Source organism: Pteropus medius, unplaced genomic scaffold, assembly GCF_902729225.1.
Source record: "Pteropus medius unplaced genomic scaffold, Ma_sr-lr_union100, whole genome shotgun sequence".
Taxonomy (NCBI): Eukaryota; Metazoa; Chordata; class Mammalia; order Chiroptera; family Pteropodidae; genus Pteropus; species Pteropus medius.
This window is the reverse complement of record NW_024352783.1, coordinates 4,640,397-4,660,411: the sequence shown is the minus strand read 5'-3', so window position 1 is coordinate 4,660,411 and position 20,015 is coordinate 4,640,397. Positions and strand designations below refer to the sequence as shown.

Here is a 20,015-nt window from a genome sequence, read left to right as displayed (position 1 = left end):
GCATATACGGGCCTAATTTGACTAGGACAAATTTCTTGAATGACTTAGATTCCAGTCTCATAGCTAATCACATGTCTCTTCCACCCCAGGAGACCAAGGGGCATCAGCTGTAGCAGGTCTGGAGTGTCCTACACAACAGTATCCCACTGGTATCAATTGGCTCTTTGAAAAAGGATTGTAACTTTCTGCAGATTCGGTGCTTAGGAAAAGACAGGTGACTCAAATTAGGTTTTATCATTATCTTTCAAGTAAGAGCAGTATTGTTGGATGCTAGGGGCTTCGGATCAAACAGATATAAGTTCATATATTAGAATTCCAAATACCAATTGTATAACCTTAAGAAAAAAAGCACAACATGTCTATGCTTCAGTTTCCTCAACTCTAATAGAGAAATAATACTGCCCAATAGGTAGCAAAGATAGAGAACTATTTGTTAAATTACCAATAATCAAGTAACAAATGTCTACATAATACATTATGTTATATTCATTTACTACAAATATGATTATAGTTAGCATAATAGGGAAAAATGCTATTTCTACAACAGAATTTCTAATCTGATAAATGAAAGAACTTTTTTGAAATGGGATATTTTGCATATGTTGATTATAGTTGCAAGATGTCCTAAATATGGCTGCAAGTATCCTGCTGGCCAGCTGAACAAAAGATGGTTTGAGGCATGTCTTGGCTGAATGAACATGAAATCTTTAATTAATTGTGGATTTAGCCTCTGCTTATTAGGTCATGGAGCTCTAGCCAATTAATAAACGAAAGCATTATTTGTTTTTAACCAACTGTGCTATGCCTAAATGTCAATTTTTTTTTAAATTAAGCTTATTGGGTAACATTGGTTAATAAAATCATATAATTTTCAGGTGTACATTATCATTTGACATCTGTATATTCTATTGTGTGTTCACCACCCAAAGTCCAGTTTCCTTCAGCTACCAAATATAATTTTTATATGAACTGAAATTGTTTCCATTTTGAGATTTTTTTAAAAAATCCAAGGCACAGCATTGTTTACATATATATATATATATATATATACATATATATACATATATATGTATATATATATATATGTAGAGAGAGAGAGAGAGAAAGAGACATTAAAGGCACTGTATGACTTTTAGCAACCCTATCTCCGATAAGGTATAGAACTGCACTGTCCAATAAAGTAGTCACCAACCACATGTGGCTATTAAAAATTAAATTAATTAAAATAAAATTAAATTAAAATTTTGGTTTCTCATCCTAGACACATTTTAAATGCTTACTAGCCACATGTGTATAGAGGCTGCTGTGCGGAACAGTATAGATACAGCTAATTCCTATCATCGCAGAAAGTTCTATTGGATAGCACTAGTCTTAGAGGACTCTGGCAGACAGTTCCAATATCATACCAGCCTCTGCCTTCAATCCCAAGATATTTCAGTTCTAAAAGGGAAATTTCTGCTTCTCCGCAAATTACAGCCTACCTTACTAGAGCATGATCCAATAATATTTTATTTAGCAATGGCTTCTTCACATATTTCCTGAGCATTTCCTCCATTCAAGAAGCAGCCGGAGCTTTCTCTGCTTTCTACCCCAGGGAAGGGATGACAGTGCAGAAAAAAGAGAAAGGAGTGTCAAGTCTACTCTTTTTATCTTTCAAAGCAGGCTTCAGAAACACATGTGAGAGAACAGAATTTTTAAAGAAAGAGTTTGAGTTTCAAGAATGTGGGCTTTGGAACTTTAATAGTCTATGCCGTAAATAGTAGAGTATGAAGAATATATTATCCTGCCTATTCTAGATAAAGAATCTATAGGCTGTGGGGTGTTGAAGATGATGAGAAGGAAGTGGGGTGAGAGAGAGGGAGAGGAAATGTAGATGATAAACATGCAGATTTTATTATTGTTCAAAAATTTCACTGCCTAGCTCATCTTCCCATTGAGGTCAAGATCAATGGTGTGATTTATGCCACTTCCAAGCAGAAGTTTTAAAAGTCATTTTTGTGATCTTATTCCCTTTCTTCACTTATCATAAGACCAGCAATGAGCCACTTATGGGCTGCTATGGACCGGAGTCATGGCCATCCAACCAGCGTGAAAAATATACCTTCGTTGTTATATGTCAGAGCTTTGGGGATTTTTTGTTACTCCCGCATAATTGAATCTAAGCTGACTACTACAGTGGATATCTCCAAGAAATTAGCTTGTATCTCACAACCTCCCAGAGTCCAAACTTTAGTTGGAGGCAGGCAGGTTGAAGACAAATATATATTTTGGGAGGATCTGAGGACAATGGAGGATCTACATACCCATTCTTCAGAGAAGGCTAGGAGTGGCAAAGCTCCCAGAGATCCTCTGCCTTCTAAAACATAGGAGCATTAAAGATATCTACGTGGAGTACCTAAAGTGCCTATACCACAGTTTTGTGGTGGCCCCAGACTTCCCTGCACCAAGCCACGTGCAAATGATTTGTACGTGTATGTACCATGAGACTATACAGAAGTACCTGAAAGAGCTGGATGTGAAAGCTGTTGAGATTGAAGATGACGAGAAGGCAGCAATGGCCAAGATGTAGAATAAAGGAGCCTTAAATTTCCTGAAATTTAATTTCTGCCATCAGAAGAATAGATTTAAAATTAAAATTAAGTGCATTTGAGGAAAGAGGAGGAGGAAAAAGAGAAAATTATATTTCTTTTTTATTTTATTTTATTTTGTTTTGTTTTGTTTTGTTTTGTTTCAAGTAGCATTTCTTATATACCAGACTTATATACCTATGGGAAGATTATACTTCTTAAGCGTTGACCTATTGACCTTAGGTTTGGCCAAATGGCTTGCTTTTACAAACTAAATATAGGCTTCTTACTTCCTTCAACAATGTTGTACTAGTTGTCTGAGATGTTTCCTTTGAAATATGATAGTCCACTTAGGAGCCCCTGAGTTAGATTGGTTTTAGCATCTTCATTCTGAGTCGAAGCATTTGCTAGAGCTGCCCTGTCCAACTCAGGAGTCCTTGAGACATTTGGTTAATTTTAATTTTAAGTTAAGTTAAATGAAATTAGAAATTCAGTTCTTCAATTACACTAACCACATTTCAAATACCCAATAACCACATGAGGCTAGTGACTACCATATTAGGGAAATCGAACATCTCGCTCATCACAGAAAGTTCTATTGGACCACTCCGGTCTAGAGAACAGAATTCAGACTACAGGTTCCAGTACAAGAGAGAAAACTAAACAGGTGACAAGCTCAGTATAATTATGGCCAGTCATTTTACTTGACCTCTCCAGGCTGCTCTTTCCTCACCTACTATAAAGGGATTTATAGTATAAGATCACAAAGTCATAAGTTTCAGGGAATCAACAAATTGACCAGTCTATTTGCTCAATAAATTGCTGTTGGTTTAGATATTCCCAAGCCTTCAGGTATTTAATATGTCAAATATAACATTCAGTGCTACACTATAATGGAAAGATATTACTTATGCTTTTTAGATTTTAATTGCCTTTACTCCTGCAGGCATCAAACTTACACCATTAAAGCATGTCTCTTAGTCCAAGGTATCTTTTAAACAGAATGATAGATGTTCTTATCGTCAGGCATTATCAACTCTAATTTTCCAGCCATCCTTGGATGTATACTTTTACCATGGCCTCATCTTGGGAAGAATATATGTCCCTACCTAATAACTTTGGACTTGACTATGTGACTGCTTTGGCCAATGGCTCATGGGTGGAAGTGACATGTGCCACCTTCACGCCATGTGCTAAGAGGCTTTGTACATTTTCCTCTTTTCCTCTTGTACTTCTGCCTTTGCCAGGAGAAAATTTCCTCCGGGTGGCTACTCGTCTCTCACCTTGGTCTCCAGAACAAACACTTGTGGACCAAGGCTGATATATACCACAGCAGAAATTAAAGGAGCAATTATTGATAAATTCATTTTAGGATGGTTATTTTAAAAGATAAATAAAATGCATGGACCTAATGAAAGGGAAAAAGAAGAAAATCTGAAATACAACTTGAGGAATGACAAAAAGGATTTAATCACAGATGCAAAAAATTAGGAGAGAATACATTTTCAATTTTATGTTTACTTATTTTTAAATAAGCTCTTTTTCACTAGAAAAAATGAAAATTGCTATCGGTGTTTCAAAAACAGGTAGCAAGCATGCATAGACCAAGAACAGTGAAGAAATTGGAAAAGTCACAGGGCAACACTCTCCAAAGAAGATGGTTTTACAGGGAGTTCTTTCAAAGCTTCTAGGAACCTTTGCTATTTAAAATGTTCCAGGGCACAGAAGTAAAACAAAAGCAACCTAATTCATCTTATAAAATTGGCCTAACCCTGTTACCAAACTTGATGAAGACAGCACAAACACGAAAACAGCAAACCAATATCACGAGAGTAGATATTAAAATTATTAATAACATAATTCACTAATAAAATGTTAGTGAATAAAATCCAATAGTATGTGTGTTTATGTATAAATGTATATACATTTTAATGGTATTTATTAAAGAATAAATAATTCAGATAAATTACAAAATGAAAACTATGTATATTCTTAGTATCCAAGATACTGTTGTGAATTTATAACTATATTTCAAAAATGGGATCATACTATTGTTAGGTAGATATGTTCTTTCCTATTTTCTGCGATTCTAAATATCTCTGTAATTAACATGTTTGTTGCTAAAAGTTTGCACATATACTTATTTCCTTAAGATGAACATTAAATAATTAGACTTGCTGCATCAAAGTGTGTCATGTTTTCAAGCTTTTTGTTGTATTGTCAAATTGTCCTCTACATATTTTGCAGGCTTACCTGCCATGCAGAAATATTCTATTTTCCCCATGTCCTGACCTACACTGCGGACTACCACTTTTAATAATCGTGCCAGATGAAAGGATGAGAAATAGCATTATAGTGCCGTTTTAATTTCTATTTTTTAAAATCACATTAAACATTTTCCCATGTTTCATAGTTGTTAGTATGTCTTCTTCAATTAATTGCTTTCTTGTGCATGTCCCCAGCCCATTTTTATCTTATGAGGTTTCATATTTTCTTATCAATTTTTGAAAGTTCTTTAGTTATATTATACTAATGCTGTTGCATCTTATGGCAATTTTTTTTCCCCCTGGTTTGGCCTTTCTCTTTTAAAATCTCTAATGTTGATTTTTGTCTTCCATGAATTTTACATTTTTAATGTAGTCAAATCTATCAATTTTTTCTTTTACATTTTATGCCTTTGGTTTAATGCTTAGACAGCCTATGCTATCCCTAAAGGATAGAAATATTCAACTGTTTTCACCTAAACCTTTTATGGGTTAATTCTTTTTACTTATACTAAAATTTAAATACAACTTTTAGAACCAAATGTTGACTAAAGTTAATAGTTTCACTCATTTCTTCCTCCAATATCATTTTGAAATAACTCATCAAATGTAATAGAGAAATTCTATGTCACTCATGGAAATTAGAGAAAGGTCCCACTCACAATCGGCAGAACATGCCATAGGCAATTTGAGTCAGGGGAGCACTAGCCAAGCAGAAAATACTGTGTGTGGTAACTTTCTGGGGGAAAATAAATGGAGACCTACGTCATCACTGATAGATCACCTCCCCCACCACCTCAGCCACCAAATTTGGACTACTCTCTATGTGAGAGTAGTAGATCTTGCTATGTGAGAATGAACAAACAGTAGTTTAATATACTAGTAAAGATGATATGATGATGATGATGATAAAACTATATAGCTAAGTACTGCTGAAGTATTTCAAAATACATTATCTTACTTTAATACTTATTTAATAAAATAACTCAGGGATGAGGATTTTATTATCTTCATCAAATAAATCAAAACTCAGAGGTTTAAGTACTAGCCATTCAACTGTCACAGCTGGGATTCAAACCCAGGTTTTCCTAGTTCTAATGCCTGTGCTTCTATTACAGGCTATTGCCTCTGTAAAATAGGGAGACTAATCTGAGAAATCAGAAAAATGGCCTCTGGCGAAAAAGTTAAGCAGGAAAAGGGAAATATATTTTTAAAGTCTAATTTGTATTCTTGGTAAGAACTGAGAGAACATTGCTTTAATATGACAGGAGCTGGTTGCCATGAAAAAGAGCCATATTAAACAAGAGTTCTTGGATAAGAAACACATGACTTCCAAACTAATGAAACTCAATAGAAGCAGGAAATATCAGATCTAGCACTGTCCAAAATGGAATTGGTGCATTAGAAGATAGGCTGGAAGAATGCTCCCAAAATTTAGTGGGAAAAAAATAGGTAATTCAATGAAATGAAAAAAGAAAAAGATACATGGAATCTTTTTCAGAACATTCAAAACTATGTAATATAATTTTTAAAGCAAATGAAGAAATATTCATAAAAATTCTAAGCAAACATCTCACAGAGCTGAAGAAAGTTCCAATTCAAAATTAAAACAATTTACCAAGTGCCAGAAAATATTATTATAGGGCGTGTGTGTGAGAAAACCCTAGACATATCTTGGTAAAACTTCTGAATTTCAAGATAGATAGATCCTGTACTGTATATTGGAAAGTAGCTAAGACAGTAGATCATAAAAGTTCTTATCATGAGAAAAAAAAATTTATGTATGGTGATGGATGCTAACTAGATTTATTGTGATGATCATTTCACAATATATTCAAATATCTAATAATTATATTGCATACCTGAAACTAATACAATGTTATTTATATGTCAATTATATCTCAATTAAAAAAATACAACCCCCAAGCATATATAAGTTATACATGCACATATACATATATACAGTCACCTCCTACTTCGTACTCAATGTCAATAAACTTTGGAGCCACATTTACAGAGCTCCAAAGGAAATAGGTTGTCACCCAAGTGAGACTCAAAAAGTTTACTTCTGGCCTAACATTCACAAACAAAGGCAAAAGAAAGTCATTTTTAAATATATAATGACTAGAAAGACTTATTAATTAGCCACTCAGTCTCTAAAAAGGTATTACTTAAACAAATTCTTTTCAAAAGAAATGAAAATTAAAGAAGAGAGAAAATTTTCTAAATGACTTTGGAGTATACAATGATTTCTTAAACATGATACCAAGAACTCTTAACACCAAGAAATTGAACTACATAACAATTAAGGACTTTGATTTATCAGATGACACTATTAAGAGAATGAAGAAGCGATTCTTAGAGTGGGAGAAGTTATGTATAATACATATAACCATCCAAGGACTCAGTTCCAGAATATATAAAGAATACTACAGTTCAATGGGAAAACTTTTGTGTTATCAGCTAAGGCTTAGCAGTATGCATACCCCATGACTGAACACTTTTGCAACAAAAGGCATGTTCTAGAATACAATAATTTTTAATATGCAAAAATTGAAAACAATTAAAATGTCCATCAATGATAGAGTGGATAAATAAATGGTGATATTCAACAGAATGTTGTATGGCATGGACAATGAATGCATTACTGCTGCACCCAACAATGAGTAGAAACATGGATGAATCTTGCAAAGAAGGCTGAGCAGAAAAATCCAGATTCAGAAGAGTACATATTACAAGATTTAATTTACATAAAATAAATCAATGGTAAAAGAAATCAAGATAGTGGGTATCAGTGCAGGAGAAGGAGGGATGCTAGAAAAAGAAAGAACCAGTGGCCTGGCCCTTGACCCATGTCAACTGAACAATTGGGGGCAAATAAAAGTTAGTGGTGGTCTAGGTCCTTCGGGTGACCACAATAGCCTTGATTTGCCTGGGACAGTCCTGGATATGCCTGTTGTTCTGGCCTCCTTTTGGATTTAACATATGTCCTGAACAAAAAGTGTCCGCCCCTCTGGACCCTGTTCTTGCGGTCCTGTTCTCCTGAAGAAGTGGCAGTGTGAACACACAGAGGACTCAAACTCCACCCTGGGCTGGGGAGAGCAGCAAGAGCATAGGATTCAGCATGCCATTCTAGAGAGCCATATTACTTGAAGAAAAGCAACTCCCCACCACAGAGGAATCCAGGATGACTTGGGCCTGGAGGTCCCTTGCCTGGGCATGATATCAAGGGAGTGAGACCACACCTCCTGAGGAACACCTTGGGCTGGTAGCAGCAACAAGTGGAAAGTCCCTGGACTTCACTGTCAGCAGCTATGAAACCAGTTCCAGGCCTGGAGTCTAGGAGGCAACTAGGCCCATCTCAAAGTAACCCATCTTAGCTGATAAAGGGTTCTCGAGTCTCAGAGAATATACATTTGTGTTCTAGTTTCACAGCAAAAGCTAGGAATAGTGGATCCTTCTTTCCATTACAAGACACAAGGGCATTCTTTGTTATTTGGGGGTGATGTGGGCTTTGGAGTGATAAAGTGGACTTCCTATCAATGTAGGCTTATGGGGAATCAAGATTTTCAATTTGAACCATTCCCAGGGGGACCACTATTCAGCTCTATTAAACAGTACATATGGATACTCATTTATATTATTACGATATCATTGTTAGTAGTATTTGTGATGCTTAATTCTATGTGTCAGCTTGACTGAGCTAAGAGATGCCCACATAGCTGGTAAAACATTATTTCTAGGTGTGTCTATGAGAATGTTTTTGGAAGAGATTACATTTGAATCAGTAGATTTGAGTAAAGATCCACCCTCATGAATGTGGGTGGGCATCAGCCAATCCGCTGAGAGTCTGAATAGAACAAAAAGGTGAAGGTGAATTCTGCCCTTGAGCTAGAATGAACATTGGAGTCTCTGGTTCTTGAGCCTGCAGACTTCAGAATCGACACCATTGGCTCCCTTGTTTTTCAGGCCTTCAGACTCAGACTGAATTATACAGCTGGCTTTCCTGGTTCTCCAGCTTTCAGACAGTATATTTTGGCATATCTTAGCCTCCATAATTGCATGAACCAATTCTCACAATAAATCTTTATATCTCTATCTATGTAGACTCCATACATCTATATATCTATAGAGGTATCTCTATAAACCAGGTGTCTCCCACCCTCAGGCCATGGACTGGTGCCAGTCCATGGCCTGTTAGGAACCAGGCCGTGCAACAGGAGGTGAGTGGTGGGTGAATGAGCAAAGCTTCATCTGTATTTACAGCCACTCCCCAGTGCTAGCATCAACACCTCAGCTCTACCTCAGATCATCAGGCATTAGATTGTCATAGGAGCACCGGTCCCTGGTGTCAAAAAGATTGGGGACTGCTGATAGAGACTGTATCTGGATTTTTATATTTATAGAGGTATCTCTATAGAAAGAAATACATATAGAGAGATCTCTGTATCTAACATCTCTATCTCTGTTTTCTACTCTGTATATACATATATCCTATTGGTTCTGTTTCTCTGGAGAATTCTGACTAATAGAACATTGAATCAATACAAGGTCCACTTCTAGTTTCTTGATTCCACCACTTTCTGTCTCCAATCTTCACTGGTTTCCCTAGAACAATGCATCGTATACCACAGAGTTCACCATTTTACCTCCTCTATCAGTTCTGTGTTTCTATTTTCATACCTCTTCCTTCAGCATTCTAAATTTGGCTCTACCCACCTCTTTACCTCCTCTGCTTCCACAGCTGGGCTATTGATGTTGTTAATGGAAAGTCCCACCATTCTGCAGAGGGGATGATCTCTAGCCAAGTTTTCCAACCCTGCCTAGGTGTCCTTCTGTGTTTCCTAAGTTCTCTCTTCTATTTTCTACTGCTCTTAATTCAGAGTTTCTCCATTTTTATTAAAATTTATGCCCCACTCTCCGTCTTCCCAATAGATGAACATAATCTCTCTGTCTTGTTTCAAGTATTAAATGGAATCTACCAAATGAGAACTGCCTCAATGTCTTACCAATACACCTGTTAATATACCCACATCTCCACCCACTGTCCTCTTTCTTTCTTATCACAACAGATAGTTCTTTCCCCTTCCCAAAAGCAAATCAACTGGACTAGCGTTCCTCACCACTTTTTGTTGTGTATACTACCTAATTTTCATTAGCTTTAATATTAGCTCAAATATCTCTCCTCTTGAAAATCAGTCCTGTAAATTTTGGACTCTCTGCCGTGGCCTTGTGTGTCTTTTTCCCTGCATTGCCATACCACCATCTCCACTTCCTCACTTCCTTTTAATTCCTCAGTCTACACCCACCTGGCTTTGCCACTGCACCCAAAATTCTCTCCCCTTGGTTACCAACCACCTCATTATTAAATCAAACAACATTCTCCAGTCCACATGGTAATGGAACACAGAGGCATTAGACATGATTAAAGACTTCATTTTCCTTGAGATTTTCTTCCACTTCAGTTTCTGGGGTTCTACCTTTTCCTGGTTTTCCTTCTGGATTTCTAGCCACTCCCTTTCCTTCTCCTTTGCCAATATCTTAAATGTTAGTGTTCCTCAGGATCCTCTTCTCTTCCCATTCCACACATTGTGTAGGTCATAGCCATTCCCACGATCTCAGTTATCTTCTGTATGCTGACTACTCCCATATTTAAATCCCTATGCAAAGGCGCCCTGAGTTCCAGACCTCTTAGTGAAAGCTTTTCACTTGAGGCCCCACAGACACTAGACACCCCTTCTTCTCCTTCACCATCCACATCCAATGATCCAGTCTCATACTTCCCCTTTTATTAACATGTTTTAAATATACCTTCATCTCTCTCTTCCCATCACCACTTTCTTAGAGTTATCATCTGCCTCTTGGCTGGTTTATTGCAATAGGTTCTTAAGTCACTACCTTTGCTCTTACCCCCACCGCCACCCCATCAATCTTAATGTACTAAATTTGATATGTTGGGTTATTCATCATGTATTCATGCCCAAGGATAAGTGTTCTAAAAATAAGGAGGGCATCAGTGATTTATCCAACTAATTCACCAAAAAAACTTGCTTGTTACTCCAATCCATTTCCATAGTGTAGCCAGAGTTATCTTTCTAAAATGTAAAGATTATCATAGTACTTTCTTGCTTAAAACTGTTTAGTGATGCCCTACCGTTTTAAAGATAAATTCATACTCCTTGATATATCTTATTAGGCCTTTTGTGATCTGGCCTCTGCTTGTTTTCTATTATAGGTTGAACTTTGGCCTTCCCCTCCAAATTCAAGTGTTAAAGTCCTAATTGCCAGTACTTCTTAATGTCATTTTATTTGGAGATAAAGTCTTTACAGAATTGATCAAGATAAATGAGGTCATTAGGGTGAGCCTTAATTCAATAAGACTGATGTCCTTACAAAAAGAAGAAATTTAGACACAGAGACATACAGATACAGAGGGAAGGCTACATGAAAATACAGGGAGAATGCCATGTGAATATGAAGATGGCCATCTACAAGCCAAGGAGAGTGGCTTGGAACAGACTCTTCTCTCACACCTCTCAGAAGGAACCAACCCTGACAACATCTTGACTCTAGACTTCTAGCCTGATAAATTTCTATTATTTAAATTTCTATTATTTAAGCTACCCAGTGGTACTTTGTTATGGCAGCCTTAGCAATTGATACAGTTCCCAACTTCTTCTCTTATCTTTCCCATATCTCTACCATCAACTCCCCATACCACCTTTCTATAATCTCAAGCCATCATAAACTTCTTACATCCTCCTAAACATATTAAATTTTCATTTATCTCCAGGTCTTTGCACAGGCTGTTCCCTCTGCTATAATGCTCTTTTCCTCAGCCTTTGCCTGGCTAACTCCTATGTCATTCATATCTTGACTTATTGGTCTCTTCTGGAGAGTTCTTCTTGACTATCCTCCCTACTCATAATTTTATTAACTGCCCTTCCTATAGCACATTGTATGTACTTATTCCTACAATCAGACTATGTTGTAATTTTTTATTTACTTGTTTGTCTCCTTCACTAGATGACAAACTTGAAAGCAGGGTTTGTATAGTAGAAATCTACTTATGTTTATGTCTTTTCAACATCCATGCCCTTTTTTTTTTTTTGGTAATGGCACCCCAATTTTCCCTTAGAAAAATCTTTCCTTCTCTACTGTCAGTCCATGAGATTCAAATGATCCTGTTCTCTGGCTCAGGGCAGAACAGAAGAGTCAGGCCCTGTAAATAAATTTGTACCTCATTTTCATGGCAACAGGGATGATCATGACTGTCCCCAACTACTGAGAGTCCACTACGAGATTTCTAAGGACTCTCAGAAATGACAAACTCTGCTTTTGCTGAAATTACTGATCTGGCAGGATGCACACCTGGGGCTGCTGGCAATCTGTGACCTTCTTGCTTTTACATGGGGAGGGTTCGCCGTAAAATAAGACGAAAACAGAGCCATGTCATGGAACAAGATCAATTCGAGTTTAAAGCAGGGCTTGTGACCCCCATTCTAGGGCTCTTTTTACAATATCTCAGTTCCTCCATGTGGTTTATATAATCATGGACGAGAAAATGACAGGAATATATTTAGGAGAAAAAAGTAGAAAAAACTGGGCCCATACATATTGGGCCCATACTTAGCCTATACATATCTTATGGGTCATCTTGAAGCCCAATTCAATGTTATTCACTTTGCTTAGTTGCTAAACTGATGAAAACATTGGGTTAGCTAAGTTGTGTGTGTGCATGTATTTTAATAGACAGATATGTAGCTTCAGAGTCTGTTTTATTTTTTTTTTTCACAAAAGGAACTATATGACCAGTGGTAAGGGCAGGTAAGATGTGCAGTGTTGAAGATCAGAGGCTTTGGAGATGAGCAAAGTTTGATACAGGCTCTGCCATTTTTTAGGTGTGTAACATTAAACAAGTTACTTTGCTTCTCTGAATCTCAGTTTCTTCACATGTGCAATAGAGATAATAATAGTACCATCTCATGGCACCATTTCGAGGATAAAATGAAATGAAACATTTCAAGGGCATGGCACAGTGCTTGGTATGTTATATAGTCAATAAAAAAGATAACATCTCTTTTTAAAATAAACATTTTATTTAAAAATATATATATATTATAAAAGAACACATGCCAATTTTGGTATTTTAGCCATTGCTTCTTTTCTCTTCCTGGTAACCCACATTTTCTTTCTGGTTATGTATAGTTAAGCAAAAGAGACCAACATGAAAACAACACCACACAGGGTCCCCGCAAAGAACATATGCTTGGTCTTTTCTTTACAAAGCATCTCGTGTTTCAGCAAGAGAGGGTTCCAAGCACCCAGCAAGGCATTGCCCTCTTTTCTCACTACAGGTGCATTGGAGAGGAACTATAGAGAGCAGTGTGGGTTCCCTTCCTTTGGAAAACATTAGAATAGCAAGCAGGATCTCCATTGTTATACTCTTTTTTCCCATAAACACCCAGGAGCCATTAAACCATTTATAGGAAACTTATGTTACCAGCAGGTGGTTAAAATGAGCACAAGAGACGCTCAGGAGTTTGTTTGTATTAATCCATAAGGGAAATGGCCAAATCCTAGAATCAGAAAGGAACTTACTCGTATGTTATTGAACACAATAAATCCTATTACGATTCCTCTGGCAGATTATAGTAAAACTCTTCTCAGATCTCTTCCTGTCTTAAAATCATTTTTTCATGCATAGTCTCAATCTTGCTAGGGTCCTCTGCAAATGTAGATTCTCAAATCAAACCCAGCATCTAAACACAACCTGAGCAGCTCTCAGAACCATAAGACCATTTTGTTCCAGGACCTGAACTCTGAGTGTCTATTAATATCATCTGTTTAATAAAGCATTAGTAATTTCAGCATCTGAACCATGTGCTGGTTTATACTAGACTTATAGGAAAACAAGATCTCAGGCTCTTTTCACTACAAGTTCTCCCATATCTGATAGCTAACAGGGCGCTAGCATTTGTAAGCTTCCCACTGTGAGGAATGCAGCAAGAGCTCAAGGAGGAGGCCAAGCTGCCTTCACACTCTGCAGCTTTTCTGCTAAAGATTGAAGGCTCACTTTGGACACCCCTTCCCTCCAGTAAGTGTCCTTTTTGTCTAGAGTTGTTATAAATATTGAGGATAGGAGGTGGGGAAAAATGTTTCCCTCTCCCTTCCCTGATTTTCAAGGGGGTTCTGTATCTGGAAATGAAAACAAACCCTAAAACTTTCATAAATGTTTTAAGTGGTATGAGATATTGAAAGATCTCCAAGCAATATACTGCTGCTGTTTGATCACGAATAAAGAGACAGGAAAAGAATGTTAGTGTGGGTGATAGCTTTTAACTAAAAGGGACCCCTTCACTCTTTCTTCTGGAAAAATGGAGACTCCTTTTTAATCACAGCTAAAGAGTTCTTGGTTTGAGGACTGGGATATTTCCAGTGTTCTTGCTTATAGGAACTACAATTCCTCCAGTTACTTGAAATCTGAACTATCTGTACTGAGTCAACTTCATATTAGATATCTGAGAATTTGTGTCATTTGTACATATTAGACATCAAGTAATTATCCAATGGATGGGTAAATTTGACGCAGGAGTTTTTAGCCAGACCAGGGTCTGTCTTCTAGGAGAGCTGATAGAGTTTAAATAATTTTTGAAAAATACTGTCTCAAATGCTTGGGATAGTTTTTATTGATTCATTTTTTTTCAGATTGAAAATAAATGTTTCGAATGGCAAAGGCCTTCAGTTGCCAGACCCTTGACTATTCAGGTGAAGACTCTCTTGGTTTCCTCATTTACTGGTATAATCGTTACATTAAAAGTGGCTTCTCATCTAAAAATTTATGATTCACTTTTCATCATGCGATGTCTTAGCTGAACTGAGAGTTCATAGATCGGGAAATTAGGACCTTTTTTCTTCCCTCCCTTCCTGCCTTTTTTTCCTTCTTTCCTTCTTTCCTTCCTTGCCTTCCTTCCTTCTTGCCTTTCTTCTGCTCTCTTTTCCTTTTACCTTCCCTTTCTTTCCAACAGAATGTGTGTTATATCAATAACATTGTTAGGAGCAGGGTTACTACTAATGAATACCGGTTTAATGGGAGTATTTGCACAAATGAATTTTGTGTACAAATGACTCTGTTGGATAAGTATGAACCTAGGGGACTGCAGTAGCATTCAAAATGGCTGTAATATCTTCAGGTCTGCTTCATCATGGGATTTCCAGGAGTATTAAGAATACCACATGTGGTCATTTTCAGGCTCTAAGAGCACTAAGAAACATGAATGTGGCCATCTTTATAAGTCTCTGTACATCTTTTAGTCAAACCCAATTTGTTACCAGAATAGAGGACATAGCTAAGAGTTTAAAAGAACTTAAAGTAAAATCCCCAATAGGAGACAGGTGAATTAACATGGATTATCTGATCCATGGGGAGAAGCCAACTTCATCCATTTTCTCCCGATTATTCCCAGTTTTATCCCACAAATCTCACATCTGAGCTATGAAGAGATGGAGTAAATATGTTGTGTGGAGATTCTGGGAGGAGGTTGAGACCAGTAATCCAGGGGTATGATCTGTAAGTGTGTTGATTTGTAGTAGCAAATAGGATCTGCATTTTGTCAACTGTTAGGTGTGTATATCAGTACCAGGTAATATCCTAAAAAGATCCCAATGAAATTGCAGGAACTTACAATGTACAGAGGCTTCCTAACCAAGTCTCGTTTTTCAGATAGAAATAAACAAAGGAAAAAATAATTAACTTAGACCAGAGTCTCAGAGTAGGGACACTATGACTTTGTTTTCCAAAATAGTGGGGGGGGGGGGGTGTGAAAATAACAAACAAATTATACAATGTGACACATGAAAAATGTACTGACCAGCAAGCTTTGTCAAGATCCAAATAGAACTTCAACATCTGAGGAATAAACAAATGTGAGGAATGTGTTAATAAGGGTTTCTTCCCCATAGCTTCATTTTAAAGAAAAGACTGGTAACTTTTCCTGCTAGGTTTTTGGTTCTGATGACTGACATAAAAGCAAAATGAAAAATTTACCATGTGGATCTTTTAAAGCACAGTGCAGATCAAGGAATGTAAAACAATATTTATGTTTCTTTTATGTTCTTCTATGAGAGACTGTATTACCATTTCCAGCTACTAATAGTGAAGCTGTTCTGTCTTTTCACATCCATATTCATTGTCAAGATGAGCTTGTTCATGGTAAGCAAGTGGCTGTGAGTCATCAGGCTGGAGCCATTAGTCATACACAGAGAGGCAACGTGTAGTCTGGTTGATTAATCAGAAACTCGTAGTGAGAAAGGCCAAGTATCATTTCACAGCAGATTGAGGCTTAAAGGTTTTTGGTATAGAGCTCTGTAACACTGCTTTTCAAGATATACACACATACACATATGTGTATGTATATATACATATGTATGTATATATGTGTACAGATATACACATACATATACATATGTATATATCTACGAGCATATGCATGTGCGTATATATATTCCCCATTCTCAATAAGATCTGGCAGCTTTTAGAGTAGCAATCACCAAAAACACTCTGTTCACACAAGTTTACAAGTTAACAATGGAATGACTTCTAAACCCTTGGTTTATCAAAAAAAGAACTTCTAAAATCACAACATTTTTGGTTATTTTCTCCACAAGTGCACAGTGAACAATGTTTTTTACAAAAGAAGAAAACAGTGCCTTAGTGATTTAAATTAAAAAAAAAAAAACAAAAAAAAACAGCGATAGCTACTTTCTACAGCATGCAACACTATAAAAATGGTGAGCTGGAGCCACAATGAGCCTTAGAGAGACTGTCCTGACATCTGGTTTTTCAACTCCCAGCAAAAGCACGAGAGGTAATGAGGAATGCACATTAGACCATTGCCTTTTTTCCTTCTATCATTTTCAATTTGCAGTTGTGTTTTCTTGAAGAGGCCCATACCTAAAATACTCCCTTCTTGTAAATTTTATATTTATCTTTACAATATTATAATTTCCAATTTCCCCAGAGCAACCCAAATCAATGATTGCTGTAAATGAAATAAGGGTAGAATAAGCTTTGTGACTGATGGGCCCAGTCACCAGTTTCTTCCTAAGGACATTCTTTCAACTTCCTTTTGCAGCAAATTATGCATATGAAGAATGAGTTCTACAGGAGAACTTGGAATTTTAGCTTTTTAAAATATGGCTTTGTTAGGAGTATGTCAGCTTGTTAGATCTGAAAAGTCTTCTCCCAATGTTGGGGCAGAAAAAGAAAGATCTTCAAAAGTGGAGCAAGATAGAATTGGTATCTTGAAAGAAAAGCAGAGAGTGGAAGAAAGATAAAGCGAGGTGCCCCACATACCCCCAAAAAGAAGTTGGACCTCCATAAATAGTCCTGTTATAGTAACCCATGGTATTTATTTCCATGATATGTGAAACAGTGTTTTCTAGTTCTGTCTGGATTATCCCTGATACGGCTTCCTGAGGCTAGAAGATCATTCCGACCTGTTTAGGTGGTCTTCACTAGTCTTTGGAACTAGAGGGGATTGTGTCAGAGAAACTTCCATGTCAGGAAGTTCTCACCTGTTTCACAATGCTTATCACCATAAAGACAGTGGGAGCGATTTGGCTAATGGTTGAAAAAGAAGGAAGTTCTGGGCGGGCTTCTCTGGACCAAATGTGGTCAGTTTTTAATGAGTGACCACACAGAGTCATGGGCACAGGATTGGAAACCACTCCAATGGGGCAGCTTTCTGGCCAAGGGACAGCGAATTGATTTTGCTTGCCTGGGAATGGATTCTTTTTGTCCCTCTATTCTGCCTCAGAACTCCTTAAGTGAAACTGCGCCTGATTTGTATTTCGAAAGATAGGTAATAGAGAGATAAGAATCAGCCTCCATCACAGATATGCCTTTTCTTTCCATAGTACGTCTAATAAATTCATGAGTAAAGCTTACAAGGTGAGATCATGCCCCAACGATGCCTGAAAAAAGTTACGGGCTAAAAAAAAATTAGTGTTTGAAAAGGCAGTAAAATAATTTTTTTTTTTTTTTGGCATTCTGGCACATTTTAAAATGCATTGCTGAAGTCAATAACAGTCATTGAATGTTGGTAAATATTACATTTTATATATGTAAAAGAGACTCTTATTTTTTCTTCTTGATTGAAACAGAAGTCTCCACTGTTTCTTTTTAATTTCCCCCTTCTCCTTTTCCTCCTTCTCCTCTTCCTTTTCGATAGTACAAGTATTGATGGTTGTGTGCTTTCCCCATGGAATTCCTATAAGTCTTCCTTAGCACTTTTGCATCAAGCCTTCTACCACTGCTGTAAGTGAAGGTCCACGGGGGAATTCAAATTGAGATCTGTGACATCCAGGAAATCAATGTTGAAGATGCTGGGGCCACTCGTGGTAAGGGAACTGAAGCTTGGTGTTGAACTTGGTGGAGTGAGATCCAGCCACTCCATGGTTTCCCACGGAGATTCAGTGAAGCTTAGCTGCAGCCCATTACTGTCCACAGAAGAAGGTGAAAACTGCGTGTGCATTGGGGAGAGGGGACCTGGCAAGATCTCATGTGCATTGAAGAGGTCTTCTGCAGCCTTCCCGGAGAATCCATCCATTATACCATCGAAAGAAGGCTCCTCACTCCCAATTCTTAGAAGGGCAACATCGCTCACCTTACCTAAGGGGCTCTGGGAATTTAATAAGACTTCAAGGTGCTCGTCGCTGTCTGTGCCATAGTGATCGAAGAAGAGCTGTCCTCCTGCAGATGCTTGCTCATAGGAAGCTGAGGGTTTGGGGAGGGCAGCGGTAGGGCTTCGGGAAGACCCGGGCATCTTTGGGACTTTTTGAAGACATGAATGATCCTCTCTGGCATCAGCTGGCATTTCTGTTGGTAAAACACAATTGGCATTGTTAAGTCACTTCAAATAGAGCATGCCACACAATATGAATCTTTGAAATCAATGAGTTAAACATAAGATACAGGAGATGGCTATGCTTCTCTGGTCATTGCTCATCACCCTGTCTCATCCCTAGGCTGTACTATATATCCCCAATTCTTCTTCCCTCTGGTCTCTCTTCAAATCCTTTTTTTTTTTTCCTGGAAATTCCACTCTGTGATTATCAAACTCTCAAAGCAGGTTCCTTTACCTACTCCTTCACTGACACCTGGCTGTCCCCTGAGGATACTGCATCCTCTGTTATAGCCTCAGTGGGGGCTCATTTATTTCAGCCAGAAGAGGAGTCTTCCTGGGTGCTATCTTGCTGCCACTTTCTGATTGTTACCCTACACTTTCTTATAACTCCTCAGTGTTTTTGAGGGTCATTCTGCTTTCCCTGCCACTCTACGCTCCCTCTTCAGCCTCCTGGTCACTCCGTCTCATCCACTGAAAACTAATCCCCAGTTCATTGCCTTTTTCCCATTTCAAGTCTTGTCATTCTATGCAATTTCGGCATCCTCAGAAGAGACCCATTGTACAGCTAGCCTCTCAGTTCCTTGACATCCCCATCACCCTCCAGTGATTCCTTCCATTCTTACTCTGTTGGACACACTCTCAACCTTGTCATCTTCAAATACTGCATCCCTCTGAAAGCTCAGTTTTAACCAAAATTTCCCACTCTTAGATGATCCCTTCCCATTCCTCCAGCTCACCTGATGAGAACAATTTCTCAGCTACTTGGAGTAGCTTCAATCTATTCACTCTACTGTCTTGTCACCGTCCATCGGCCCCTTCTGGTTTTTATTTCTTTCTTTGTCCAGCCTATATTCTTTGGTCCACCATTAGAATTACTCTATTATAAATATCCTCAACATCCTTCCTCTTTTCTCCTTTCACCATTCTCCTCTGGCAAAACACCACACCTGGATGAATCTTATTGTTTTCTCTGAGCCTGCCCTGGATCAGCTGGATGTTGTAAGAGAAAAATTTTGGAATGAAGCTGACTGATTTCACTTTAAATTCATGATGTCAAGCCTACAGTGGACATTTAATACCACCTAGCAATCCTACTGTTTCTCCAGAAAACCCAGTTTATTCATGACTGATTCATAAATTTTCTTCTTTCCTTGAATCACCTGGGCTTCCCTCCTGTATTATGTTTTTAATAAGTATGTGACCTTGCCACATACTTATTAAAAACATAAGGGCGTCTGATACGAACCTTCTCGTCTTTTTATCATAAAATTTATAAA

At 37.6% G+C, this 20,015-nt stretch overlaps 1 protein-coding gene across 1 annotated transcript in view; it reads right to left on the bottom strand.

Annotated features, from left to right (window-relative positions):
- Nucleotides 1-15,647: 15,647 nt before the first annotated feature.
- MYOCD (myocardin) overlaps nucleotides 15,648-20,015 on the bottom strand; it is an 85,096-nt gene continuing 80,728 nt past the window's right edge. The window contains exon 14 of the mRNA XM_039847381.1: nucleotides 15,648-18,710. Coding sequence (XP_039703315.1) covers nucleotides 18,139-18,710 — 572 coding nt within the window. The 3' untranslated portion in view covers nucleotides 15,648-18,138. The remainder of the gene's footprint in view (nucleotides 18,711-20,015) is intronic.